Consider the following 16,001-nt stretch of genomic DNA (forward strand, 5'->3'; position numbering starts at 1 on the left):
ATGATTTGAATGATTAGGCATATGCACCTTTCTGTTTATTCCTTTAGTCTTGCTTAGCTCTTCTCAAACCTTTGCGTCCTTAAGAATCGCTGTACTTCCAGGTGTCTCAGCTTCAGTCCTACTGACATTTTGGGCCAGATAATTTTTTCTTGTGTGGGGCTGACCTATGTATTGTGGGATGTTTAACAGCATCCCTGGCTTCTGCCCACTAAGATGCCAGTAGTGCCACCCCCACCACTAGGTGTGACAACCAAATATGCCTCTAGATATGTCCTCTGGGGAGCAAAATCATCCTTTGTTGAGAATCATTGTTCTGTGGGATTGAATATCCATCTACTTTAAGCACTATTTTTTTAAATTATGTAACATACACTTAGTAAAAAAAAAAAAAAAATCAATGCATTCATGGGCTTTCTAAGTAAAAATTAAAAATTTAAAATCTATGAAAGTATTTGATGAGAAATAAACTGCCCTCCCACACCGCCACCCAATTCACTTCTTTACAATTACATTTACCAGTTTCTCTTTTATCCCCCAGAATTATCAGTCTACAAATGTCCATTTCTATTACAAACACAAATATTGATATACTACATGCAGTACTCTGAGTATCTTTTCCAGTTAATGCATATCTCTACCAGTACATGTTACTTCAGTTCTAAACACCTTAATTCTAAACAACTGTATAATATTCCATAGCTCGATGTCAATGTTTGACCTAATGCTGTATTAAAGGACATTTAGGTTGTTTCCTATCTTCTACTACAGGCAATGCTGCAGCAAATAGCCTTTTGTAGACACCATTTTGTATATTTGGGAGTGTGTATGTAGGATAAATAGTGATCAGATCGCTAAGTGAAAAGGTATGGGCATTGTACATTTTGGTAGATTTTGCACATATTTGAGACAGGAAATTTTTTTTTTTTTTTGAGACGGAGTCTTGCTCTGTCGCCCAGGCGGGAGTACAGTGGCGCGATCTCGGTTCACTGCAAGCTCCGCCTCCTGGGGTTCACGCCATTCTCCTGCCTCAGCCTCCTGAGTAGCTGGGACTACACGTGCTCACCACCATGCCCGGCTAATTTTTTGTATTTTTAGTAGAGACGGGGTTTCACCATGTTAGCCAGGATGGTCTCGATCTGACTTCGTGATCCGCCCGCCTCGGCCTCCCAAAGTGCTGGGATTACAGGAGTGAGCCACAGTGTCTGGCCGACAGAAGGAAAATTTGAATATGGACACAATTGGTAAGGAATTTTGTTAATTTTCATAGTTGTGATAATGGTACTGTCATTATGTAGGACAATGTCTTTATTCCTAAGAGTCACATGCCTTAGCATTTAGGAGCAAAGAGTCATGACATTTGTAGCTTACATTCAAATGGTCCAGAAAAATATGTTTGTGTATGTGGGGCATGTATGTGTGTGTGTGTGTGTGTGTGTGTATAAAGCAAATGTGACAAAGTTTGTAAAAGTGTTGAATATAGGTGGAATTAAATACAGGTGTTCTCAGTATGGTTCTTTCAACCTGTATGACCGATTGATTGACCGACAAGGTCCTGGTCTGTCACCCAGGCTGGATTGCAGAGGTGCAATCTTGGCTCACTGCAACCTCCACCTCCTGGGCTCAAACGATCCTCCCACCTCAGCCTCCCAAATACCTGGGACCATAGGTGCACACTACAATGCTCAGCTAATTATATATATATATATATTTTTTTTTTTTTTTTTGTGGGGGGGGGTGGCGGAGGTATAAATGGAGTTTCGCCATGTTGCCCAGGCTAGTCTCGAACTCCTGGGCTCAAGTGATCAGCCTGCCTCGGCCTCCCAAAGTACTGGAATTACAGGTGTCAGCCATTCTGCCCGACCTGCTCTATCTTTTTAAGTGTTTAAAATAAAAACTGGGTAAGAAAAGACATATATATGAAAGAACAGTATGAAAAAGGAAAAATCAGCGAGTAGGAAAGAGCTCTGAGAAATTAAAAATGATTGCTCTAACTCAAGCGGCAGAAAGACTGAGATATGAAGTTGAGGGAATTTCCCAGGACTTCAAAAAGAGAGACAGAAAATATGAGAAAAAAAGATAAAACAGAGGATCAATGTGGGAAATTCAATAACCAATAATTTTCGTTTTAGAGAGGAAGAGCAAACAGAACATAACCAAAGGAAGAGGATAATTCCTCGAAGTTGAAGAAATGAATCTTCAGACTATAAGAGCTCCCTGAAGTTTGAGCAGCGTTACTAACATTTACTGAGCACTTTCTATTGTCGGCTAAGCACTTGCATGAGTTATCTCAATTCTCATTAACAACCCTCTGAGGTACTTGGTATCCTCAAGTGAGGCCTAGGAAGGTTATCTTAACCAAGGTCACATAGCTAGTAAGTGGCAGAGCTGGAAGTTTGGCCCATGCAATATGACTCACTTAGATTCTCAACCACTGTACCGCTACCACTTACCTAAAAAGATCGACTCACAGGCCAAATTATTAAGTTCAGAATCCAAAGCATAAAATTAAGATCCTAAATGCTTTCACAGGGGAAAACGCAGACAACCTGGGAGAGGAAGGGGGATTCAGCATTAGAGTTTATCAGCCATACTGCGTGTTGAAAGATAATGGAACAATATCTTCAAAGCTCTGATGCTGAATTGTTTTTTTTGTTTGTTTGTTTGTTTGTGACACGGAGTCTTGCTCTGTCACCCAGGCTGGAATGCAGTGGCGCAATCTCAGCTCACTACAACCTCCGCCTCCTCGGGTACAAGCGGTTCTCCTGCCTCAGCCTCCTGAGTAGCTGGGACTACAAGCACACGCCACCATGCCTGGCTAATTTTTGTATTTTCAGTAGAGATGGGATTTTGCCATGTTGGCCAGGCTAGTCTCGAACTCCTGACCTCAGGTGATCCGCCTGCCTCAGCTTCCCAAAGTGCTGGGATTACAGGCATGAGCCACTGCACCCAACCTATTGCTTTTCATTGTAAACCTTTTTATAATTGTATGATTATTTTTTCACTATATATGTCTTTGATATAAAAATCTGTTTAATATTACTACAGGTATATTGTTCTGCCACTAAAGCTCCATATTACCGTCAAATAAAATAAAACTGTAAATCCAGGAAATTTTTAAAATAAAAGTTTACCTAAAGCAACCAAGTGGCACCTTTAAACAATGAAATCGTGCCCCGCCTGACTTCGACCAGGCAGAATTCACCAAAAGATAGTGAAGAGCTTTCTTTGGGGAAAAAAGAAAAAAAAAAAGAGCAATACTCAGTTATTTTCTTTGGAAACTGATTATCAAAGGAATCATAATTTACCATGTACTTTACCTGGTAAAAGATGAATCTGGAAAAAATTTGTTATCAAAGCAAATTGTCTCCATCTTTGATACACTGGTTTTATGAGTCAGTAGACACTGGATGTACAACCAAAGCTCTGAAAAACAGACTTCATAATTTTTTGGGCTTCCCATTAACCCAGTGGAGAAATATAATGCAATAAAAGTATAATATCATCATTTATGAATATCTGCTGAGCTCTTGTGTGTAAGACGCTGCAAGGAGTGCTGTACTAATGTAAAAAAAATGTTTTTAAAAACCTCCAGTGTTATATACAGGCTTGAAATGGAATAAATCTTCTATAACCTCCCTGGGTCTCACTGTCTTTATCTTAAAATTAGAAGGGGTAGGGTTAGAGTTGGATTAGGTGATCTTGAAGCCATTTCTAGTTCTTCAACCATATTCTCGCTCCACCATCTTAATAAAAGACTAGTTGGAAAATGTGCTTTAGGCTCTCAGTTCACCTGGACAGCTCGTTACATGTTTAATTAATAATTTTGGCAGGTGAATCTGTGAGGAAGTCTTGGCTGGATGTGTGTGTTTGCCCGGCTCTCTGAATCCCTTTTGTGAAGGCCGTGGTGCTACCACAGAGAGGCTTGTTTGCTGTCTGCTCCTACAGCAGCTGCCGCTTTCTTCCTTTATCCTTTATCAAGCAAAAGAAAATGCAGTGATGTTTGTGCATGCTTCGGATGAGGAGAATGCACTCCACACAGGTTATTCTCTGGGTTAAAGTGGATGGGGTGAGCACAGAGGAGCTCAGTTCAATGGGAAGAGAGGTCGTGGCAGCATCTGCCCTCTTGTTTGTTTCAACAGTTTCAGTCTTGAATATAGAATGTGTTCAGTGAGAGGCGAGCAGAAGAAGTTAAAAAATGCACTACTGCTTAGTTTCTCAGCCGGTTTGGGGAGTGGAGGTGGAGAGTGGGAGGGGAGAAAGGGACATACAGCTAGTTTTCTCTTTCTATTATTAAATCCCTTCTTATTTCATGATCTCCACTTCAGAGATTCTTATTGCAGTCTCTTTTGTGTAACTGCTACCTGACTAAGGAACACTATTTCATAATTATATGCAGGAAATGGCAAAATTACAAATATTTTCAACCTCTGATATTAATGATCAAACTGCTTTCCATAGGCACTGGCCTCACACAGTCCTACAGGACCAAATATTTTAAACCAAAACCACTAAGAACATAACAGCAAACATAGAACCATAAATACAGCAAAAGAGTAAACAAAGATGGAAAAATATGAGAAGATAACCAATATCATCACTTTATGAGGGAAAGCGAAAAAAGCCACAAGAAAATAAGTAATTTTACAGGAGAGAGAAAAATAAAAGAAAGAAGAGAAACAGATGCAGAGTGAAGGCAAAAGGAAGAGAGAGAGTGCACGGTAGACTGCAATAAAGACATGAATAATATTGTGCATTCCTATGCTTTTGCGTGTGACTTGCCTAGTCTGCTGTCTTTTATTCTATATACCTGTGTGACTGGTCATGATAAAAATGGGTATCTTCCCTTAGAAAGTCCAGCAAATAGTGCTGGGCACAGTGGCTCATGCCTGTAATCCCAGCACTTTGGAAGGCTAAGGTGGCAGCGTCACTTGAGCCCAGGAGTTTGAGACTAGCCTAGGCAACATAGTGAGACCCAGTCTCTACAAAATATAGAAAAATTAGCCGTGTGTCGTGGTGTGTGCCTGTAGTTCCAGCTACTCAGAAGGCTGAGGCAGGAGGATCACTTGACCCCAGGAGGTTGAGACTGCAGTAAGCCATGATCGTGCCACCACACTCCCGTGTGGGTGACAGAGTGAGATCCTGTCTCAAAAAAAAAAAAAAAAGTCCAGCAAATGAGTATAGGCATAGAAAAAAAGTCTAGATGAATGAATATACATCAATTTGTTAACAGTAATTACCTGAATGTGAGGGACTTCTATTTATTATACATTTCTCTCTTTTTTTTTTTGGAATGTTTTTCAAACAGCACATATTTGAAGGAAGGAGATTAAGTAGGTATAATTTCCTGGGAACTTAGATAATTAGAGTTCACCATTTTCCTCAGTTCCTGGCAGCCAGGGATGGCTACAATCTGTGACCCCTGGCATTGCTCCATGGGGCTTATAGTCAAGAGGGTACAATTTGGTCTTGTTTTATGGACAATCTTGTGAGCATGTTAGTCTCTTCCAATTCGTTTCTTAAGAATTGGATGAGTTTGGCAATGGATGGCAGCCTCTAATGGTTCACACTTTCATTTAGATTCCATGGGGCAATTGCACACTTCTGCTTTAACCCAACACTTAGAGCCAGTCCCAAGACATCAGGTCAGGGAAGCCTTGTCCCTCAAGCCTGCACAGTTCCCAAGCCAACTCTGACCGAAGCAGGCAGTATTATCAGAAAGCTTTAATGCACCAGTGAGAAGGGTCTGGGACCATCTCCACGCTCTTCCCTATAGCCATCCATTCCCTTCCCTCCCTCAGCTCCTGCCACGATTCTAGATGGGCTACTGCTCCAACAATGGATATGCTATTATGTTGGAGTGTTACTGCTGTTTTTACTTCTCCTATAACATCTTTTAAGCCAAAGGGTTGGACAAACTTGAATGCTAGCCAGGCTGGGCCTGATATCAACAACTCCCTTGGGGCAATGTTTTGGTCTTACCCTACAGTTAAGTTAGCCCTGTCTGGTCCCATTCTACTCCCCTTCCCTTGACAGACTGCTCAGGAGGTTGCAGCATGCTATTTGCTGAGCCCATTTGGATTATGCCTATACATGGCTCTAGATCCCTGAAATCCTCAGAATTTCAGTATGGGAGAGGCTCAGGTAGGGCAATCCCATTAGGAAGGGGTGGGGCTTAAAGTATCATTTGCATAGGAATTATATGACTGGGAAAATGTCATTAGACAAATAAAAAATGAGAGTGGCAGGAGGATCACATGCAACTAACATCCTCCTCCTCTTGTCCTGGCTCCCTCTTGGCACTGCTAAAGATCAAGGAACAGGGCACAAACAGCAAAGAGAAATCCACTTGATTTTCCACAACTGTCTCACATATGGCGTCACTTTTCCTTGCAAAACATGGAATATTTACACATTTTCTCTAACAGTACCCTTAGATTACTCAGTAACATATTCATGATTGTCTCAAATGATTGGTATAGGAAACATGACATTCTGCCAGCAAGTTAGTTGAGAGTGCCCTAGAAGCTGTCTGCCTGAACCTATAATCATTCAAACATAGACCCTAACTTTAGAGAGGCCCAATCAGCTACTAAGACAGATCTTTGTGGTACATGCAGCTTATGTTTATGCAAGACTCCTAGTTCCTGAAAAGAATGTTCATTTGACTTAAAATATGTAAATAAGTAGCATACCAACATATTAAAATTAGAGAAACTAGAGGACAAGATTGGAGATTCTTCTCCAACCACAGAGCTGCTAAGAAATGATCGTGAAATCAAATCAAAAGGCTAACTTTACGGATTCAGATGGCAAAACAAAGAGGCAGGGTCAGGAAGGGAGAATGAGGCCCCTGGGTCTAGATGACAACTGCGCTGAAGCTGTGTGGTCCCAGGGTACCAGTTTCCCCCAGCAGCCACATTATATCAGTTAATCTTACAACGTATTCATATAAAACAGCTTTTTATTAGAGATATGTAAGCACCTTGGCCCCTATTTCACGGTTTGTGCTCTTTCTTTCCTTCCTTCCTTCCTTCTTTCTTTCCTTCCTTCCCTTCCTTCCTTCCTTCCTTCCTTCCTTCCTTCCTTCCCTCCTTCCTTCCCTCCTTCCTCCCTTCCTTCCTTCCTTCTTTCCTTCCTTCCTTCCCTCCTTCCTCCCTCCCCCTCCCTCCCTGTCTCTCTCTCTCTGTCTCTTTCTTTCTTTCTTTGACAGAGTCTCACTCTTTGACAGAGTCTCACAGAGTGAGACTGGACTGCAGTGACGCCATCTCGGCCCACCACAACCTCCACCTCCCGGGTTTAAGCTATTCTCCCTGCCTCAGTCTCCCGAATAGCTGGGATTACAAGTGCCCGCCCCATACCCAGCTAATTTTTGCATCTTTTAGTAGAGATGGGGTTTCGCCATGTTGGCCAGGCTGATCTTGAACTCCTGACCTCAGGTGATCTGCCCGCCTCGGCCTCTCAAAATGCTGGGATTACAGGCGTGAGCCATCACACCGGGCCTGTGTTTTCAAATATCTTATATTATAGTAATCCTAATATATATATATAAAAATCTAAACTTGTGAGACAAATTACAAGATGATGTTATTTACTATAAGACAAACATTTTTAAAAAATTATTTACTTCATGTCACATAATCCCTTAGAGCATTTAAAAATGCAAATATTCAATTAAAAATTCAATACATACATTACAGAACCTGCATAATTTAAATTTTATTACAAACTATATACAACTTTAGACAAACTCATGGTATAAGTCTATAATATCATTAAGTTCAAGAAGGAGGAAGGAAAAATGGGTTTTTCAAAAATATGCATATTGGAATTTATTTGATTTATAACTTTTATAAATAAAAAGATTTTAAAAGATGTGAATAAGACATGATCTTTTGAAAATCAAGGTAAAGACCTATAAAATAATAATCACAATTAATAAAAATATTTTAACATTCAAGAATGAATTTTTGGACATAAACTGAAGGTATTAAGTTATCCTTTATTTCTTGAACCCTGGTTTTGAAAAGCTATTCAACTTTTTTTTTTTTTGAGACAGTCTTGCTCTGTTGCCCAGGCTACAGTGCAGTGGCACAATCACAGCTCACTGCAGCCTCAAACTCCTGGGCTCAAGCGCTCCTCCTGCCTCAGCCTCACAAGTAGCTGGGACTATATGCATGTGCCACCACATCTAGCTAGTTTTGAAATTTTTTGTAGACACGGGGTCTCACTATGTTGCCCAGCCAGGTCTCCAACTCCTAGGCTCAAGCAATCCTCCTGCCTTGGCTTCCCAAAGTGTTGGAATTACAGGTGTGAGCCACTGCACCCAGCCGAATTATTCAATTTTTTATTCAAGAATCCTAAGTACAAAATCTGACTAATGGTGAGAATTCAAATCAGTGAAGTGCTATAATATAATTAAGCTTCATTTCACAGATAGGAGCATGGACAGAAATGGAGTAGAGAAGTGACTCAGTAGTGGTTACTCATCTAAATAAAAGCACTCTAATGCTCAAGATCACAGAATGTTAAAATTGCAAGAGATCCTAGATATCAGTGATCTAGCCCTTTATCTTGTTGGTCACTATGCATATATCCCTTTTTTTTTTTTTTTTTTTTGAGAGAATCTTCCTCTGTGGCGCAGGCTGGAGTGCAGTGGCAGGATCTCGGCTCACTGTAAACTCTGCCTCCCAGGTTCAAGTGATTCTCCCGCCTTAGCCTCTGAGTGGCTGGGATTACAGGCGTGCATCACCATGCCTGGCTAATTTTTGCATTTTTAGTAGAGACAGGTTTCACCATGTTGCCCAAGCTGGTCTCGAAATGCTGGCCTCAAGTGATCTGCCTGCGTTCGCCTCCGAAAGTGCTGGGATTACAGGCATGAGCCACCACACCCGGCCTATATCCCGTAAATTGATGGTTTTGGCGGACATGTGCTGGCAGCTTTTAGCCCTTCTGCTGTGAGAAGGATGTGTATCAGAGAAGCCAGATCCAGGGTCAGTGGATGAGCTATCACCTGTGCAGGTTCATATTTGCTTCATTTCTAGCTCATCCCAGATATCTACATTCCATGCCGAACTTACTGAGGATTTCCTCACTGGATTCCACTACTGCTGGTGCCACCTGGGTCCTCATAGTGTTTCCTTTTCCTTCTAGTTGTAGGGGAATAAAGCATTCATTTATTTCCCAAGGGTTGGCTGAGTTAAGTCACATGAACATGCGTTCTATTTCAGATGTGTTTGAAACTGGGCTTGATACCTTAAGGAATAGGGATGTCTAGGTTTCTTTTTTCTGCACACTTCTTAAGACTCTGTGGCCAGCTAACTCTCAGGCTCCTTTGCTGCACTCAGATTGCTGGCTTCATTTATACAGAGGACAGACTTGCCACATTCAGAGATGCTCTCCCTGGAATTGAAATGAGTTTGCAAAAGGTAGGGCTTGAAGTAACCCATAGGAGTACATTTTATTCTGACTCTTGTGCATCTTATTTACCTTGATGGAAAGCATTACTTCTATTTATCTTTCAAGGTGACCCAAAAGCATCCAAAACCAGGTTTCCAAGAATTATAGCATGTGTCCTCTAATGAAATGCCAACATTCACTCTCTTTAAAAGTAAAAATATCAAGATTATATAGTCATTAAAAAGAATAAGTTTGAACTAAGTGTTCTAAGATTTGATGTCTATGATGAGTGGAATGGAAAAAGCAAGTCATATGATTCTATTTAAAATACTTACATTTGCCTGTGTGTAAAAGGCAAAGATCTCGATTGAGCACACGGTGGTTAACTGGGGAGTGGGACTGTGGTGTGTACAGAGGGCGAGGAAGGGGCTTGCACTTGTTCCTTAACTTATTTCTGAATTGTTCTGAATTGTCTAGATTATTCAGAATGCGTAGTGCTTAAAAATTAATTAAAAGACATCACACACATTCACCGAGAATCCTAATGAATCTTCACTGCATTTAAAGTCTGGAAACGGTTACATTCTCAGTTTGACTGGTTTCATGCAGTGTTCAATTGCTTCACCTGACATTCCTCGGGTTTCGGGTTCTGTGCCGGGCACGGAGGCTACTAAGATGAATAACACCTGGTCCATGACAGGATGGTATCTACCCCAGAACACAGGTAAGAGAGACAGTGAATTTGGTAAAAATGGGCACCGTCATCAGTAGGCATACATCAGCTCCCTCATTTGATTCACAATTGGCCTTCTGTTGGCTTCATCTCTTGGCAATGCAATTGGCAGGCGTCATCCTTTTATACTTAAACTCCAAATTTAGGATTAAGACTCCAGTTAATACTGCCAAGCAGAAGGCGTCCTTGGGGAAAGAGAAGTCTCCTGAACATACCCACTGGGGTACCTAGAATAGATTTTGCAGCGACACACAGATCCTGTGTTGTCTGGAGTCTCTGCTGAGTAATGTAGATTCTGGGACAGCAAAAGGGAAGCTGGTGACTTTGAACCAAATTTTACCTTTCAACTGAATCCAGGGGAATAATTTGCAACAGAGTGGCAGACGATACAAAGTGCTATGTTGAACACTAGATTGTGCTTTATTTTTTCCGCCCAACTTCACGTTTCCATGCACCAAAATGTTGATGCTATAAATATTGGATGCCACGCTTACCTGACAGGCTTCTTCCATCCCACCTGGGCGCGGGGACTCAGCGAGCGCGCGAGTCGCGGCTGGAGCCCGCCTCTCGCGGCTGGAGAGGACTCAGCCGGCCGCGGGTTCTGCTGCTTGCCCGGGTGCCCTAGCCGCTTCTCAGCCAGGGCTCCCGCAGTCAGCCCCGCGCGCGCACGCGCGCTCCCCTCGGGCGGCCTCGACGCCTCAGGGCTTCGGCAGGGCTGCGACTGGCCGGCTCCAGCGGGCGGGGCGGCGAGCCAGTGCTCGCGGCCACGTGACCGACGCCAACATGGCGGCGCCCAGCGGCGTCCACCTGCTCGTCCGCAGAGGTAAGCGCGTGGAGGACAGCCCCGTGAGGGTTCGCACGGTTGCTCACTAGGTACGCACCCGGGTCCAAAGGAATGCACACCCGAGCTCAGACTTCTCGGCGCACACGACTGTACTTTCAGTCTTTACGAACACACGCAGGCACACAAGATGACACATTCACACACCACAGGAACACAGGCACAAATTTGTTCGCTGATCACCCGCCTAGACCACGTCACCACGTGGCATCTTTTCGCAATTACTCCTTGAGATTTGCGGGCCATTGTCTGAAGTTTTTTTCCCCAACTTCGGTTGTGTCGTTAGTGTAACCAACATTTATTCTGTATGCCGAGCGAGGAAACCTATGGTAATTCTGAAATGCATCTGGACACCCGGTTCGCTTCCCTAGAGCTTTTATGCAGGCATGTCTTTTGGGGACTTGCAAAATGTGATTGTTTTCTTCCAGTAACTTAAAGTTAAGAAGATAAGAAAGGATGTCTGGGTAGTTCTAAGTAGGTTTTATCCTGCGTGAGTGTTGAGATTTTAGTAAATATACAAATGCGTTTGCAGCAGAATTGGGGAAATCTTTGTTGGATTTGAACTAGGTTCTGAATCTTTGTTGGAAAGAACTAGAAAGTTTTTCCAAGGACGGGGGAAGAGGAAAACTATCATATTTTGAGGAGCTACTTAAGTGTCAGGCATGTAGGAACAGTTTTGTGAGGTAAATATTATTTTCATAGTAATAGCTACTGTTTATTAAGTGCCTTTTAAGTACACGATACTGTGTTAAGCCTTACATATGCTTGCTTCCTTTTAAAACTCAATGAATGAGACCCCGTCTCTACAAAAAATTTTAAAAATTAGTCGGGCGTGGTGGCACATGCCGGTAGTCTCAGCTATTCTGGGGGTTGAGGTGGTAGGATCGCTTGAGCCTGGGAGGTCGAGAGGCTGCAGTGAGCCGTGATCGTACCACTGCACTCCAGACTTGGCAATAGAGCCAGACCCTGTCTCAAAAACAAAAACAAAAACCCGGTGAGTTAGGAATTGTTTTCTCTTTGCAGAAGGGAAAAGTAAGGCTAGAGAGGTTAAGTAACATGACTAAGGTCGCATAAATGGTAAGAGGCAGAATGCTCATTTGAACATGACTCTAATTTTTTTTTTTTTAAGACTCATTTCTCTGTACTGCATGACATGGTCACTCCATAGAAGTCAGTGTGTAAAGTTCAGCAGAGACAGTGCAGGATGAGTGTGTGCAAAAAGTGAAGAGAGCCCGGGCACGGTGGCTCACACCTGTAAACCCAGCACTTTGGGAGGCCGAGGCAGGTGGATCACTTGAGGTCAGGAGTTCAAGACCAGCCTGGCCAACGTGGTGAAACCCCATCTCTACTAATACACACAATTAGCTGGGCGTGGTGGCGCATGCCTGTAATCCCAGCTACTCGGGAGACTGAGGTAGGAGAATCTCTTTAACCCGGGAGGTGGAGGTTGCAGTGAGCTGAGATTGTACCACTACACTCTAGCCTGGGCGACAGAGCGAGACTCTGTCTCAGAAAAAAAATAAATAAATAAAAATAATAAAAAGAAGTGAAGAGGAAGATATTTTTAGAGAGGAAGAAGGTTGGTAATTGAATAGACTTCAGTATTTCAGTGTTAGTGGAGATGAGAAAGGAGCCACAGGAAGATTTGAGGGGAGAGATGTGTATGGGGAAGGTGATGTAGTGAGCATTTTGGACTGGTTGCATGGAGGAATGGAGATCAGTATGAGAGTGTAGCCTTGTGAAAAGACAGCCAATTTACACCTCTTAAGATCTGGGTGCCAGGCCTGGCAAGATGGCTAATGCCTGTAATACTACCCAGCACTTTGAGAGGCCAAGGTGGGCAGATCACTTGAGGCAAGGAGTTCAAGACCAGCCTGGCCAACATGGTGAAACCTGTCTCTACTAAAAATACAAAAATTAGCCAGGCATGGTGGCACATGCTGGTAATCCCAGCTACATGGGAGGTGGAGGTGGGAGGATTGCTTGAACCCAGGAGGCGGAGGTTGTAGTGAGCTGAAAAAAAAAAAAAAAAGATCTGGGTTCCAGTCCAAACTTTTTTTACTAATTACTTTTCTGTTTCCTCTTTTCACAAGAAATCATGGCTTTTAGACTTCATTTTTGTGTGCTTCAGGTAATGGTGAGAAGGATCAGAGGAGATAGTCAATGTAGAGGAGGAGCCAAAAAAAAAAACAACCTGAAAACATGCATAGGTGTATATATATATATATACACCTATGCATGTATAAACGTATTTTTACATGTGTGTGTATATGTATTAGGTTGGTACAAAAGTAATTGCAGTTTTAGAATCAATGACAAAAACTGCGATTACTTTGCACCAACTGTATATATAACATCTCTTTGCAGATTACAGAAATAGCATTAATCTTTTCTTTCTTTTTGATCACTTATTATTTTGACAAATGGTGGTTTAGACAGTCTTGAGAAAATATATTATATGGAAGTCAGGCCAAGTTATTGATTCCTATAATCCATCCCACTGTATCCCAAAGTGTTGCAACAACCAAGAAGTGGATCCTCTCATTAGAGGAGAGACGAAAAATGTGTCATCAGGAAGCTATTTTAATGATGGGGAAAGGGCCCCTTTTTGGACTATCCATAGCTAGTTTTAAATTGCAGAGAGGTTTTCCTGCTCCCTGCCCCCAAGAATTGAAAATGAAGGGTAAATTCAGGAAGACTCCTCTCTCCACTCTCTTCCTCCCTTTCACCCGTCTAGATTGATGTAAAGCAATCCATTACAAGTCTTTGTGTACAAGGATTTATCATCAGCATCTATGAGCATCATTTCTTCTTGAAATATAGGAAGACTTTTTTTTAACCTTTTAAAAAGGGCATGAGGTTTCTCTTGTGACGCCTCAACTCATTGTGGCTTTGGTCACAGTATACCCTGTATACAGTAGTTACCTAGCTACTCTCACCATTTCTACTCCTTACTAGATTATTAATTCTTGTTGAACAGACGCTTTGTCTTATGTATCTTTCTGTCTTTATAAGCACAGTACCTGACTCAAAGTTAAGCTCATTAAAAGTATACTGAATTGAGAGGCTGTTAAGATTTGTTCTCTTCTATCATGGTCTAAGGAGGGATGGGTAGAAACTATGAGTAGTGACATTGGAAAGAGGAAAAGACAGATCAGCCTCTTGGAACCAAGAGAGAAGGTAACAAGGGCTTTTAAGGGACTAAAATACTCCCAAGTATTAGCGCTGGCAGGAAATCCCTTACTCAGAGTACAGAATCCCTACCCTGGGGCCCCAGGAACTCTCTCCTATCTCAGTCTCACTCCCAGCCCTCGCTTCACTGGAATCCCAGGTCTAGCTGGGGCCACTAAGCAAGATCCCAGTGAATATGAGAAGGAACAAGGAAATGTCACCTTGAATTGTAATAATCCCCATGTGTCAAGGGCAGGACCAGGTAGAGGTAATTGGATCATGGGGATAGTTTCCCCCATTCTGTTCTTGTGATAATGAGCGAGTCTCAGGAGATCTGATGGTTTTATAAGCGTCTGGCATTTTCTCCTGCTTGCACACATTCTGTCTCCTGCCACCCTGTGAAGAGGTGCCTTCTGCCGTGATTATACATTTCCTGAGGCCTCCCGAGAACTGTGAGTCAATTAAACCCCTTTTCTTAATAAATTACCCAGTCTCAGGAATTTCTTCATAGCAGTGTGAGAACAGACTAATACAGTAAGTAAGAGGACATATTTTCTTTCTTTTTTTTTGAGACAGAGTCTCGCCCTGTAGCCCAGGGTGAAGTGCAGTGGTGCGATCTTGGCTCACTGCAACCTCTGCCTCCCGGGTTCAAGCGATTCTCCTGCCTCAGCCTCCCGAGTAGCTGGGACCACAGGTGCCCACCACCACGCCTGGCTAATTTTTTTATTTTTAAGTAGACACGGGGTTTTGCCATGTTGGCCAGGCTGGTCTCTCTTGAACTTCTGACTTCAAGTGATCCTCCTGCCTCAGCCTCCCAAAGTGCTGAGATTACAGGCGTGAACCACCGCACCTGGCCATTTACTTATTTTTAACAAATATAAAAAAAACTTACAAGTACTTTTGTTCACTTGTGACTGTAAGGCCCTAGACTCCTCCACTGAGAATTTTGTTACCTTAGTAGTTTTTCAAAAATGTAATATCCAGGCAGGGGAGGGGCTCTTATACATCATGAGTTAAGTACTTTAAACTTTTGCCAACTGCCCTGAGATCCTTGCTATCTTGTATAGCTTCTGCAGGAAAATGTCTGCTCAGTTTTGCCAAACCAACTTTTTTTTTTTTTTTTAATTGAGATGGAGTCTTGCTCTGTTGCCCAGGCTGGAATGCAGTGGTGTGATCTTGGCCCACTGCAACCTCTGCCGCCCAAATTCAAGTGATTCTCCTGCCTCAGCCTCTTGAGTAGTGGGAATTACAGGCATCTGCCACCATGCTTGGCTAATTTTTGTATTTTTAGTAGAGACGGGGGTTTCGCCATGTTGGCCAGGCTGGTCTCGAACTCCTGACCTCTGGTGATGCACCTGCCTCGGCCTCCCAAAGTGCTGGGATTACAAGCATGAGCCACCGTGCCCAGCCGCCAAACCAACTTATAATTAAACTTTTGGGATGCAATTCATGGGTGATTTGGAAAATGCTAACATTCCTAAGTTTAACTTCCTATTACTTAGACTACACTCCTGTTGACAACCAGAGAATGGAAATGGAGTTTTGCCGTATGACATCTTTTAACAAATACATTCCAATTCTATTATAATATGGCATGTTACTACACAGATTAAGAAATACTTACAATGAAACCATGGCTGTAAAGTCCTAAGTGTTCCTAAATCCATACATACTTGTATGTGTTTTCCTCTATTTGAAACAGCTAGCTTGCTTCCTTCCTTCCTTCCTTCTTTGCTTCCTTGCTTCCTTCCTTTTTTTTTTTTTTTTTCAGGGTCTCACTCTGTCACACAGGCTGGAGTGCAGTGGCACAGTCACAGCTCACTGCAGCCTCAACTTCCTGGGCTCGACCAGTCCTCCCAC

At 42.5% G+C, this 16,001-nt stretch overlaps 2 protein-coding genes across 3 annotated transcripts in view; one reads left to right on the top strand and one right to left on the bottom strand.

Annotated features, from left to right (window-relative positions):
- Positions 1-10,719, bottom strand: part of SLC25A12 (solute carrier family 25 member 12) — a 238,474-nt gene extending 227,755 nt beyond the window's left edge. The window contains exon 1 of the mRNA XM_055289716.2: positions 10,624-10,719. Within this exon, the coding sequence (XP_055145691.1) occupies positions 10,624-10,641 (18 nt within the window). The 5' untranslated portion in view covers positions 10,642-10,719. The remainder of the gene's footprint in view (positions 1-10,623) is intronic.
- METAP1D (methionyl aminopeptidase type 1D, mitochondrial) overlaps positions 10,635-16,001 on the top strand; it is an 82,620-nt gene continuing 77,253 nt past the window's right edge. Inside the window, exon 1 of one of the 2 annotated variants that reach the window (XM_055289737.2) lies at positions 10,635-10,952. In XM_055289737.2, coding sequence (XP_055145712.1) covers positions 10,913-10,952 — 40 coding nt within the window. In that variant the 5' untranslated portion in view covers positions 10,635-10,912. Of the gene's footprint in view, positions 11,003-16,001 lie in introns of both variants that reach the window. The other variant, XM_063644730.1, reaches the window with a different exon arrangement.

The sequence above is a fragment of the Symphalangus syndactylus genome, chromosome 8 (assembly GCF_028878055.3).
Source record: "Symphalangus syndactylus isolate Jambi chromosome 8, NHGRI_mSymSyn1-v2.1_pri, whole genome shotgun sequence".
In the NCBI taxonomy this organism is placed as follows: domain Eukaryota; kingdom Metazoa; phylum Chordata; class Mammalia; order Primates; family Hylobatidae; genus Symphalangus; species Symphalangus syndactylus.